Raw genomic sequence first — 11,658 nt, forward strand, 5'->3', positions numbered from 1 at the left:
CCTTTCAGTAATTTTGGTGGATTTATCTAGAGCTTTTCGAAATAAAGAAAGTGTTCTATGTTTGAACTGTCCAACATAATGTCCCGCAGTGAGATGTGGCTATTTAATACCTGAAAATTGATTTTTTTGTATTTACAATCCTTATGACTTTTTTTTGCAAAACATTTATTGGTACATTTTAGGTATATATAATGATAACACGCATCTTAGGGAATTTGCACCAGTACATGATATATCCTGCCTGTGTCACATCTGGCTAACAGCTACCATATTGTTATGGAGGAATTGCTGCTGCTTGGCTGAAACTTCTAAACAGATATAAAGATGTTCAGGGAGACAATCACTGCCTTGTTACTGTTTAATTCACAATATCAGAGTTTTATTCCTTCCTTATGCTCTTTTATCTTCCATGCTGTTTGGTCTCAGGAAGGTAAAATAGCATATAGAAGATGAAGGGGTGTGAGCAGAGAATTTTGATGTACTTAAGTCTCATCACCCCCTGCTCCAACTTCCTTTACCCCTTATCTGCCACTTGGCAGCTGGAATTAGATCCAGGTTTCACAGCTGAAAGTTGGTGACATTAGGCTTCTAGCTCAAGCTACTTTGACTCTGGTGCCCATTTTCTCACCTGTAAAATATGGAACAGCAAACAGAAATTGCCTCTGTATTAGTTCAGGTAGAACACAGGGGAGAGGACAGGTATTGATGTCCAATTGGCAGCTGTATTGCATTTTGTTTTGTTTTTTTCCCAGTACCAGGGATCAAACTCAGGACCTTGCGCTTGTGAGGCAGGCACAGCACCACTAAGCTAAATCCCTGCCCCTATTGATGTCCAATTGGTAGAATTGTTGCCCACACCTTTAGTGAGACAAGAGTGGCAGTGATTATCCAAAGCCTGAAAAAGACAATATTTTTTGCCTGGAAAATTTTCTCCATTAACTCATGCTATAAAAGGAATGATATATATGTCAAACCTTTAGCTTTAGGAAGGTTTACCAGGACATTTTTATAGCAAAAAGAAACTGGAAGTATTCGGGTCTGAATGATGTGAGGAGTGATCATAATATTTACAACTGGACTGTTGGAAAAACTTATATGATGTGATATTTTCTCCTCCCTCTATGTGTGTTATTCAGAATGTTTAGTTATTTCTTTGTTTCTTCAGGAAAACTAAGAGATCTCCACAGATTTTTATGTGACTCATCAACTGTAAAATATCATCTCAATACCAGCAAATCCATAAATTGTTTAGAATGATGGACTCTTCTCTTCCCAAGAAACTCCAGTTATGGGATGTGGTCAACATGGCTTGCTATTGTTCTCACCCTTGTCCTTGGGGTTTTTTTTGTTTTGTTTTGTTGGTACCGGGGATCAAACTCTGGACCTTGTACTTGTGAGGCAGGCGCCGGAACCACTGAGCTAAATCCCCGGCCCTGTTGTTGGTTTTGATTCTATTCCTTCACCCACCCTGACTGAAAAAAAGTTCCTTTCCCTGGGGAACACAGAGAGAGGAAGGACCAACAGGAGGAGGGGAAAAATTGTTACATAATAGATAATATCATAAACTGGCATTGTGCTTCTGGCCCTGGCTCTTTCGTGGAAAATTTCAAGGATAAATTGAAGACATAAAATGTCATCTGGCCAATTACAAGTTGGATACTTCTCAAATTGTAACCTTTTTTTCCCCTGCTACTGCAGGTTGTGTTAGTCAGATGCCTACACTTTAGGGTCTTCAGTCATGACTCAAATACAATTCTAGTTGAGTCCCCACAAACTTCTGGCCACAGAGTGAGCTGTAAGACTAATATTCATAAAACTTTTTCTCTCTACCTGGAATTAGAAGGCAAGATCTCCACTTCTCTGAACAAAGCTCCCCCCCTACTATTAACATAGTAGTAGTAATAACAAAACATTTATTGAGCTTAAATTATGTATGAAGTACTCTACTCTTTCAAATTTATTATTTCCTTTAAACTTCTAAACAATCTAACAAGATAGGATTTTTTTATCTTCATTCTGTGTAGGGAGAGACTGAATTGCAAAAGATAAATGATTGGCTGTTCTAGGTACAGTTGTTGCTACAAACTTGAACAAAGCTTTTTACCAATAAAATCTCCTTCAAAATCCTGATTATAATTCTTTCACCTGTATGTGAGTGAAAACTTTATGAATCCCTTAACTGTTGTGGGCTGTCATCTTTTCTTAACTTGTACTGAATAAACTATCTCATATCTGACTCTGGAATCAATACAGTACCTTTTGATCTTCATTAAAATTTCCATTTTATCACCCTACTAAATATGTTTTTAAATAAAATATCGGGACACTTAATGTCCTTTTATTTCATAAAAATAATGACCATTACATGAAAGTCTCCCTTACTGGTTATTTCTAGACGGTGTGATTACTAATACTCATCCACTTTCTCCATGTACTTTTTATTTTAAAAATTACATAATCTGAAGATTTGTTGTTTTTTAATCATGAAAGTAATGTGTTTAAAAATTTTTGCAAAGGAAGTGGTATGTAATGTGCAATGGGAAAAGGCATGTGGATTTTGTTTGTTTGTTTGTTTGTTTGTTACCAGGGATCGAAATCAGGTCCTTCCGCTTGCGAGGCAGGCGGTGGAACCACTGAGCTAAATCCCCGGCTGACATGTGGATGTTAATGGCTAGGTTGGGAGTTGGTATATCATTGGGTACCAGAGGGTGAAAAAGAAACCGGAGAAAGAATAACAGTATTCACAATAATTTTCTCTTTTGTCTATCCACTTCACCTCAAATCTCTTTTCTATCTCTAGCAGGATCAAGGAAAGACCAGTTTTCTGTCAGAACTTAATCTGAAATACACGTAGAAACAACAATGAAGTTCTGGATTTGCCTACTCATCATGGTTGTCTGTGGGGATTTGCCTGTGCTGGGAAGCCTCAGGACAAAATATGAGAGTGGTAATGGTGCAGAGAGAGGAGGGACCCACAGGAAGAGTGGGAAAGTTGTCACATAATAGACACTATTTAGTTCTTAGGTGCACAATACTGTCTGTCTGTCATAGCTGATTCCGGCCAGTATTTCCAGGATCAGCCTTGAAAGGATCAGAGCCCTCAAACAAAAACATCCCAGAAAGATTAGGTTGGATGTTCCCAATCTGGTGTCTCTTCAAGGTTCTTCTCCCAGCTCTGAAAGTAATAGTGAGCACACAGAAAGGATTTAACATAACGTTTGTGTACATTCCATAGACTAGCATGAAATAATATTTTCTAATGTCAGACCAGTCTGAATAGAGGAAACACAGTACCAACTTCTGTTTGAGCCCACAGAGAAGATTATTTTCAAAATCGTTGTGCCACAGCTGGGTGAGCCTTTGACAAATTCCAAGATGGTGATATTTAACACATCTATTTTGTTGGGGTGGGGAGAGCATTTTAGAGCATGAAAAAATGGAAAACACAAATAGGGGCTCTTTAGTGGGTCATGTAGCCAAGTGGTAAAAATGAGGACAACAAAAGAGACTGAGCAGAAGAGTTGGAGGACAGTGAAAGGCATGGAGTTTAATTATAAAGAGGTGAGCACCTAGGTCAGTGCCTAGGTGATATCAGCAGGGACTAAATAGGGAGAAAAGCAGGCTTCTGTTCCTTCTTAGCCTGGCTTTTCTGTTCTGTAATTGGGTATGGAAATTAGGGCTAGAAGATGCTTCAGGCCTTGAGATCTAGGGTTATAAGATAATAAATTTGGTGGCATGGTGTCATACATGGTGAGGATGTCCCTGGTCCTATCTTTAGGATCTGAAGTCCTGCAGTGTTGTGGTGATACGTGGAAGGAAGAAACACATCTCATACAAGGACAGTCTTTTGTGAAGAGACACTGTTTTGAATTTGAGGAAGGGATTTTCGTGGAAAGAAGAGAAGTGCTTTATTTGTGGCTTAAAGCCCAATTTCCAGAAGGGATTGTTCAGCTTGAAAAGGGTTTTCTTCTCCAAATTGTGAGTGGATTGACCCTGCCAACTTTTACTATCTCTGTCCCAGATGAAATAGCATCAGCTGATGAGTGCTGGGTACAACCTCCATCAGAGTATTGTGCAAAAAGATGCACGAGGCTACAGACGTGCTTGAATCCTAATCATACATGCTGTTGGACCTACTGTGGAAATATCTGCTGGGACAAGGCGTGAGTTGTTTGGGGGTGGGAAGATCAGTGCCTGGCCATGCTTGACCTCTTTTCCTCACCACCATTCAGAAAATGTGGCCCAGAACACAAGACTGCAGTCACTCAAATTCTGGTCAAAGAAACAGATGATATAAGGCAATGGGCTCCTATCTCTAAATGTGGGCTGTGACACACACACACACACACACACACACACACACACACACAAACATACAAACAATAACCCCAAGACACCAATATGCTGTTTTTACTTTTTCCCTATTTTCATTCAGTTTTTTTTTTTTGCTTCCCTCAAAATATCACCCATCAGTTTGCATACTACCCTGGTCCAAGGATTCAATTACCGATCTTCCTTTTTCAGGCCAGACTCAGAGAGATCTGCTTCTCACTTGTATGCTCAATCAACATAAACCCCAAATCTCTTGGGAAACATTGGTTAAAAATGAGAAACTGTTGATGTAGCAGAAGAAATTTCTGTCCTTATCTGGATTCTAGGATGCTATTGAGTTTGGAAATGGATTTTCCCAGGGCTCTTGACTTCTAATCACTCATTTTCTCTCTTTCAGAGAGCCCTTTAAAACCATGCTAATTCCCTAAGTTCTATCTGGCCCACCACTAGCATGAGTAGAAGAATGACACTGTGATCTATTAAGACTGCTGCCTTGTTGCTGTTGGGACATTCACTTGCTCCAGCTAGGGACCTATTTGTTCTCTCCTTGACCTCTTCACCCTGAGAAGGCTTAAATTTTTGCCAAATAAACTGATACATCAACCTGAAGGCTGTTTGGTTTTTCGTACTCCTTCCGTATTTCCCTTATTACAACCCCCAGCAGTCACAAGAGTTGTTTCCACTCCATAATGGACTTGGAATTGCCTGGACTTGAGCTTTTTTTTCCTTTTTTTTAGTACGGGGGATCACACTCAAGACCTTGTGGTTGCAAGCAAGGCAGGTGTGGTACCACTGAGCTAAATCCCCAGCCCTGGACTTGGTCTTTACTATATCACTTTCCCATGCCTTTCCAAATTCTGCCTTCCCTGTTTTATCAGGTTGCCTTATTGCTCTAGCAAAAATACAAAGAGATCTATAAAAATTTAGTGGAGTTAACAAAATAAGAGTTTTTTTCATTTGCAATATGTTCACCAAAGGTGGTCAATCAACCATGCCACAATTCAAAGGTCAAGCTCCTTCTGTCTGTGGGTCTGACTTCTCCCAGGGCCTCCTCTGCTGGTTCCTCTATGGCCAGCCAACAGATGGTAGAGGAAAGGTAGTGTGGAGGCTCATACAAAGGGGTTTTCAGCTCTGGGTATAGAAGTGGAATTCCTTTTTATCTATATTCCATTGGCCATCACACAGTCCTATGGGCCCACCTATTGGCAAAGGAGTCCGGGAATTGTTGTAGTCTAGCTGTATTTCCAAGAACATTAAATGGTTTTTGGTGAACAAATGGTAGTCTATGACATGTACTCATGCAAAGCCAAACTCCTCAACAAAGACTCAAGATTCTTCCTATCACTCTGTCCAATGGAATATACCTTTCCCATAGTACAAAACTATGTTGTCATTAGAGGAAGCATTCCTGCATTTCAGGTGGGTACCATGAGCTTCTAGAATGAATGGCTTTTTCTGCCATCCCAAGTCTCCTCTTATTTCTAGCAGTTCAGTTCTGACTACCAGAAAGTTTTACCTGGGTAATATAGCACTATGTCCTGAGATTCCAGGTAATGGCAAGGCTGTACTTCTGTCCATATTGTTTTCTGGATTATGTCTGCCTCTCTAGCACTTGTCATTAGTATTTGGAAATTTTTTAAAAAATGTAACTTCCTCTGGATGAGATTATAGATCATCTACTTTGTAACCAATCTTGTACCTCTCAGATCTGGGACAGAGGAGAAAATGTGGCCCAGAACAGAAGAATGAGTTAGAGTGTTGCATCTGTCAACTTTACAGCCCAAGGAAAGGCATGGAAATGTGACATTCTTAAGACCAAGTCCAGGCAAATGGTAGGGCCCAAAAGAATACTGGTTAGTGCCTTACAGCTAGGGAGAATGAAAAAGGACAATGGTTCAGGGGCTTGGGGCTTAGGGATTAGGTTAACATCTTTCAGGAGTGGGGCTTTGCCTCAACTTTGAGTGATAGGGAGGACTTGGGGTTCTTTGGAGTGAAGATTATTCCTTCCTGACAAAAAAGTGGAAAACAAAATGTTAGGTACCCCAAAAAAGAAGCAGTAGGGAAGGAAAGGGTTATCTTCTTGGATTACCTACTTCACTATCCTATTCCTTTCACACCTTCATCTACTAAGCCTGGGTTGTGAGGAATAGAAAGGAGCGATGTTGCTTGGTCAATATTAGCAAAAGAGTATTGACAGACCATCAACAGATGAGTGGATAAAGAAAATATATGCAAGTATGGAAATATCACAGTAAATTCCATTATTTTGTATAGTTAATATGCATTAATAGTCATAATAAAAACTGAGTAATTGTCACAGAGCAATGAAAGGGCATCAAAAGGATCACTAAAATGTGGACATACAGACAGCGCTGCCCTTTGTGAGCTACATTTTCACAAACACAATGGTTACGGATTGTATAGACCAAAAACTAACCAGGCTTTCATTATGCTGTGCAAAGATGAGGCCAGTTTGGATTCCAATGAAGAAGTGCTAAGTGTCAGTGTGATCTGCCTAGTGGATTTATTAGAGGAGCTTATTTACAGAGCACTGCAACATATCTTGGTAATAGATCACAAGAAAAAAAAGATGTTTTTACCTACATAAGTCCGTAGTGAGGGGCAGAGTATGGAGTTTATATGAGGGCTGAAGGAACTTGGCTCAGGGACGTGAACAGTTTCTTTCAGTGTTTTGGGCAACCAAACTGATACTTTTATGAGTACCTGAATGTTCAAGGTTTCAGCATGGGTTTAAACCCCCTGGGAAAGATCTGAGATGGTTGGGTAACAGAAATCATTATGTGGTTTTCCTTCAAGACACAGAAAGCGGGGGGACCTTTGGGGCACTGTATTCTGTCATATGCTACAACACAGATAAACTTGAGAACACTATGCTAAGTAAAATAAGCCAATAACAAAAAGACTAATGCCTCGCGATTCTATTTATGAAGCATTTAAAGTAATCAAATTCATAGAATCATTAAGTGGTGGATGCCAGGTGTGTAGAAAGAAAAATGGAGAGTTGTTCAATGGGTCTAGAGCTTTAGTCATCAAGGTATAAATTTTCTAGAGATCTATTGTGCAACAACAACTATAGTTATGATTATGTGATAGAAAGCATTTAAATTGTTGAGGGTAAATTTATTTTATGCATTTTTTACAACATTAAAAAATGGGTCATTCTCTTTAAAAAAGTTGTCAAAGTAAGAAAATTCTAATCATAGCAAAACAGGAAGTCAAAGTGATAGATTATGCCTTAAAACTCTGACAGAAATCTTTTAATAAAGGTTATCCAAATAAAAGTGGCATTGTGGTATAGTAATTTAAAATATTATTTTTTTCTTTGCCATTTATTCTCATCAAGTCTTTCCACCATTGAAACTAGGATATGAAACTGAGATTTATTTCCCCAGGGAAAAGAGATCACAAAATAAATCAATGTGAATAGAGTCATTCATGTACAGTACATGGATTTGAGCACCAAAATCATTTTGAAAGCTATTCTTATATTTCAGAGGAAAAATTGTTTTTCTATTCTTGTCTTGTGTTTGCAATTACAAAGATTGACTATCAAGAATATGGAACTTACACCATAAATCTTTAGGTTAGGAATAGAGCTAATTAATGTAAGAATAGTCTTTGCCCATTGTAAAAAGTATAAGCATCTGACCAGCTGGTGTGAAGAACTCTGGAGATGTAGAGTAGAATAGGAAAATGAAGTATCCAGGTGGGCTCGGAATGTCCAACACAGAAGTCAGTTATTGAAATATGAATGTATTTGTTTTCATTCTTTGATTTATTAGTACCTGTTTGTGGTACACCATGAACATATTCTTTGCAGGAAATTGATGTATGTACATGACACATCTTGTCCTTTTACATCCCTGTCTGTTTTCCTCTCCCCATTCTCTCCATTTCTTAGATCCCTTTGTATCTGCCAAACATCTATATTTCCTATTGTCTATCTTTTATTTTGCTCTTTGCTTTATTTATACTTTGAGTTTTTCTTTTTTTATTTTTTCTTAAATTCTTTTATTGGTACATTGTAGGTATACAACACATTTACATTTCTCAGTGGGAATTGTACCTTTACATGATGCATCTTGGTTCTTATTTTTTTCCCCATTCCTAGCCCTCCCTTCACCCCCTCCACCCTTCCCTATTTACAAAGACTTTATTTCCATTTTTTCCATTTCTCAGCATTTTTTCTTTCCCTTCCTTCCTTTCCCCTGCCCCTCCCACTACCCCTACCCCTTTGGACCTTTTCTTCCTGTTTTGCATTCTTGATTATTCATTCTAATCATTGATGCATCTTAGGCATACAATATAATGACATTCATCATTGGAAATTTGCACCTTTACAGAATCTCTCTTGGTTCTTATTTTTCACCCTTGCCCAGCCCTCCCTTCAACCCCTCCATTCCTCCCTATTTACAAAGATTTTGTTCCTATTTTTCCATTTTCTCATATTAATTCCGTTCCCTTCTTTCCTTTCCCCTAGCCCTCCCACTTCCTTCCCCTTTGCCCCTTTTCTTCCTATTTCACAGTATCTATTATACTTTTTAGTCCTTATTTACACTTTCAATTTCTCACACCAGAGAAGCTATTCAGTATTTACACGTGTGTCCTATTTATTTCACTTAAGAGTATGGCCTCAATGTGCATCCATTTAGCTATAAATGTCTCTAATTTCTCATTTTTTATGGCTGAGTAGTACTCCATTTTATATAAAAACCACATTTGCTTTATCCAGTCTCCAGTTGATGGGCATTTGGGCTGTTTCCAAGTTTTAGCTCTCAAAAACTGTGCTGCTATGAACATGGGTGCACATATATCACTGTGGTATGATTCTTTTAATTCTTTGGGGAAGATATCCAGCAGAGGAATAGCTGGGTCAAATGGGACTTCCAGTCCTAGTTCTTTGAGGTATCTCCATACTTATTTCCACAGTGGTTGCACCAGTCTACACTCCCACCAGCAGTGGAGCAGGGTTCCTCTTTCCCCATAGACATGCTAGCATTTGTTATTGGTGGATTTCATGATAGTAGCCATTCTTTCTGGAGTGAGGTAGAATCTCAGCATTGTTTTCATTTGCATCTCTCAAATGACCAGTGATGTTGAACATTTTTTTCATGTATTTATTTGCTATTTCTACTTCTTTGTCTGAGAAATATCTGTTCATTTCAGATGCCCATTTTTGGATTGGGTCTTTAAATTTGGGAGGTCTGATCTTTTAAAGTTCTTTATAGATTCGAGATAGAATACCTTTGTCTGAGGAAAAGCAAGTGAAGGTTTTTTTCTCACATTGTGGATTGTCTCTTCACATTGCTGGTGATTTCTCTTGCTGTGCAGAAGCTTTTTAATAAGAAGAGATCCCACTTGTTGATTGTGCTAGTTCATGGACAACTGAGGTTTTCTTCATAAAATCTTTTCCTACACCAATCTCTTCAAGAGTTCTACCTAACCTCTGTTCCAAATGATTCAGAGTTTCTATTTTAATATTTAGATCTTTAATCCATTTTGCTTTTAGTTTAGTGCATGGTGAGAGATATAGGTCTAGTTTTAATCTTTGGCATGTTGAAACTCAATTTTTCCAGCACCATTTATTAAAGAGGCTATCTTTCCTCCAGTGAGGGTGTTTGGCTCCTTTATCAAAAGTGAGATGGCTGAGTGTGTCTGGCGTTGTTTCTGCATCTTGTAATCTGTTCCACTGGTCCTCAGGTCTGTTTCTTTGCCAGTACCATGTTGTTTTTATCACAGTAGCTTTGTAGTATAGTTGCAAGTTGGGGATTGTGATACCCCCTGCCATGTCTCTGTTACTTAGAATTGCTTTTGGTATTCTGGTTCTCTCTTGTTCCAAATGAATTTTTGGATTGTTTTCTCAAGGTCCGTGAAGTATGCTTCTGGGATCTCAATTGGAATTGCATAGAATCTATATAGCAGTTTTGGAAGTATGGCCATTTTCACTATATTAATCCTTCCTACTCAGGAGCAGGGGATGTCTGTCCATTTTCTGATATCATCTTCAATCTCTCTTTTCAGAGTGCTATAGTTTTCAGAGAAGAGGTTTTTGATTTCTTTTGTTAAGTTGATTCCTAGGTATTTCAGTTTTTTGGATGCTATTGTGAAAGGAATTATTTGACCTATTTCTCTCTCAGTGAGTCTGTCATTCGTGTAGAGGAAAGCTATTGATTTTTGTGTGTTGACCTTGTAACTAGCCACTTGACTGAATTTGGTTATTAAGTCTAGAAGACTTTTGGTGGAGTTCTTGGGGTCTTCTATATAGAGTATCGTGTCATCTGCAAATAATGACAATTTGACTTCTTCATTTCCTATCTTTATTCCTTTTATTTCTTTCTTTTGCCTAATTGCAATGGCTAATGCTTCCAGAAGGATATTGAACAAGAGTGGTGATAGTGGACATCCTTATCTTCTTCCTGATTTGAGTGTGAAGGATTTCAGTTTTTGACCATTTAGTATGATATTGGCTGTTGGTTTTTCATAGATGGCTTCTATGAGTTTGAGGTAGAGACCATGTATTCCAATTTTTTGTAGAGTTCTTATCATAAATGCATGTTGGATTTTGTCAAATGCTTTTTCTGTGTCTATGGAGATAATCATATGGTTTTCATCCTTGGTTCTATTGATATAGTGTATTACATTGATTGATTTACGTATGTTGAACCATCCCTGCATCCCTGTAATGAATCCCACTTGGTCAGGGTGTATGATCTTTTTGATGATCTTCGCATTCTATCTGCCTGTATCTTATTAAGGATTTTTGCATCTATGTTCATTAGTGAGATTGGCCTATAGTTCTCCTTTTCGGTTGGGTCTTTCTCTGCTTTGGGGATCAAGGTGATGCTTGCTTCCAGGAATGAATTTGGGAGTATCGCTTCACTTTCAATTTCACTGAAGAGTTTAAACAGTAGTGGCAGCAGTTCCTCTCTAAATATCTTGTAGAATTCAGCAGTGAAGCCATCAGGGCCTGGGCTTTTCTTAGTTGATAAGTTTTTAATTACATTTTCAATTTCATTGATTGATATTGGGTTGTTTAGAATTTTTAGGTCTTCTTCGTTCAACTTAGTTAATTCATATGTATCTAGGAATCTGTCCATTTTTTCTGTGTTGTCCATCTTATTGGCATATAGGTTCTGGAAGTAGGTATTGATGATCCTCTGGATTTCTGCTGGGTCTGTTGTCATTTCACCCTTTTCATTCCTAATTGCATGGATTTGGGCCTCCTTTTCTTTCCTTTTTCTGATAAGATTGGCTAAGGATTTGTCAATTTTGTTGATTCTTTCGAAGAACCAACTCTCGGCTTCA

The 11,658-nt window shown here is 38.4% G+C and overlaps 1 protein-coding gene across 1 annotated transcript; it reads left to right on the forward strand.

Annotated features, from left to right (window-relative positions):
• Positions 1-2,862: 2,862 nt before the first annotated feature.
• Positions 2,863-4,415, forward strand: LOC101704856 (protein WFDC9). Its single transcript, XM_004858245.3, has 2 exons — positions 2,863-2,947; positions 4,022-4,415. The coding sequence occupies exons 1-2, from the start codon at positions 2,863-2,865 to the stop codon at positions 4,165-4,167; spliced, it is 231 nt and encodes a 76-aa protein (XP_004858302.1). The 3' UTR covers positions 4,168-4,415.
• Positions 4,416-11,658: the final 7,243 nt, after the last annotated feature.

Source organism: Heterocephalus glaber, unplaced genomic scaffold (assembly GCF_053883595.1).
Source record: "Heterocephalus glaber isolate CG9 unplaced genomic scaffold, H.glaber_assembly_v1.0 deba00001673, whole genome shotgun sequence".
NCBI lineage: Eukaryota > Metazoa > Chordata > Mammalia > Rodentia > Bathyergidae > Heterocephalus > Heterocephalus glaber.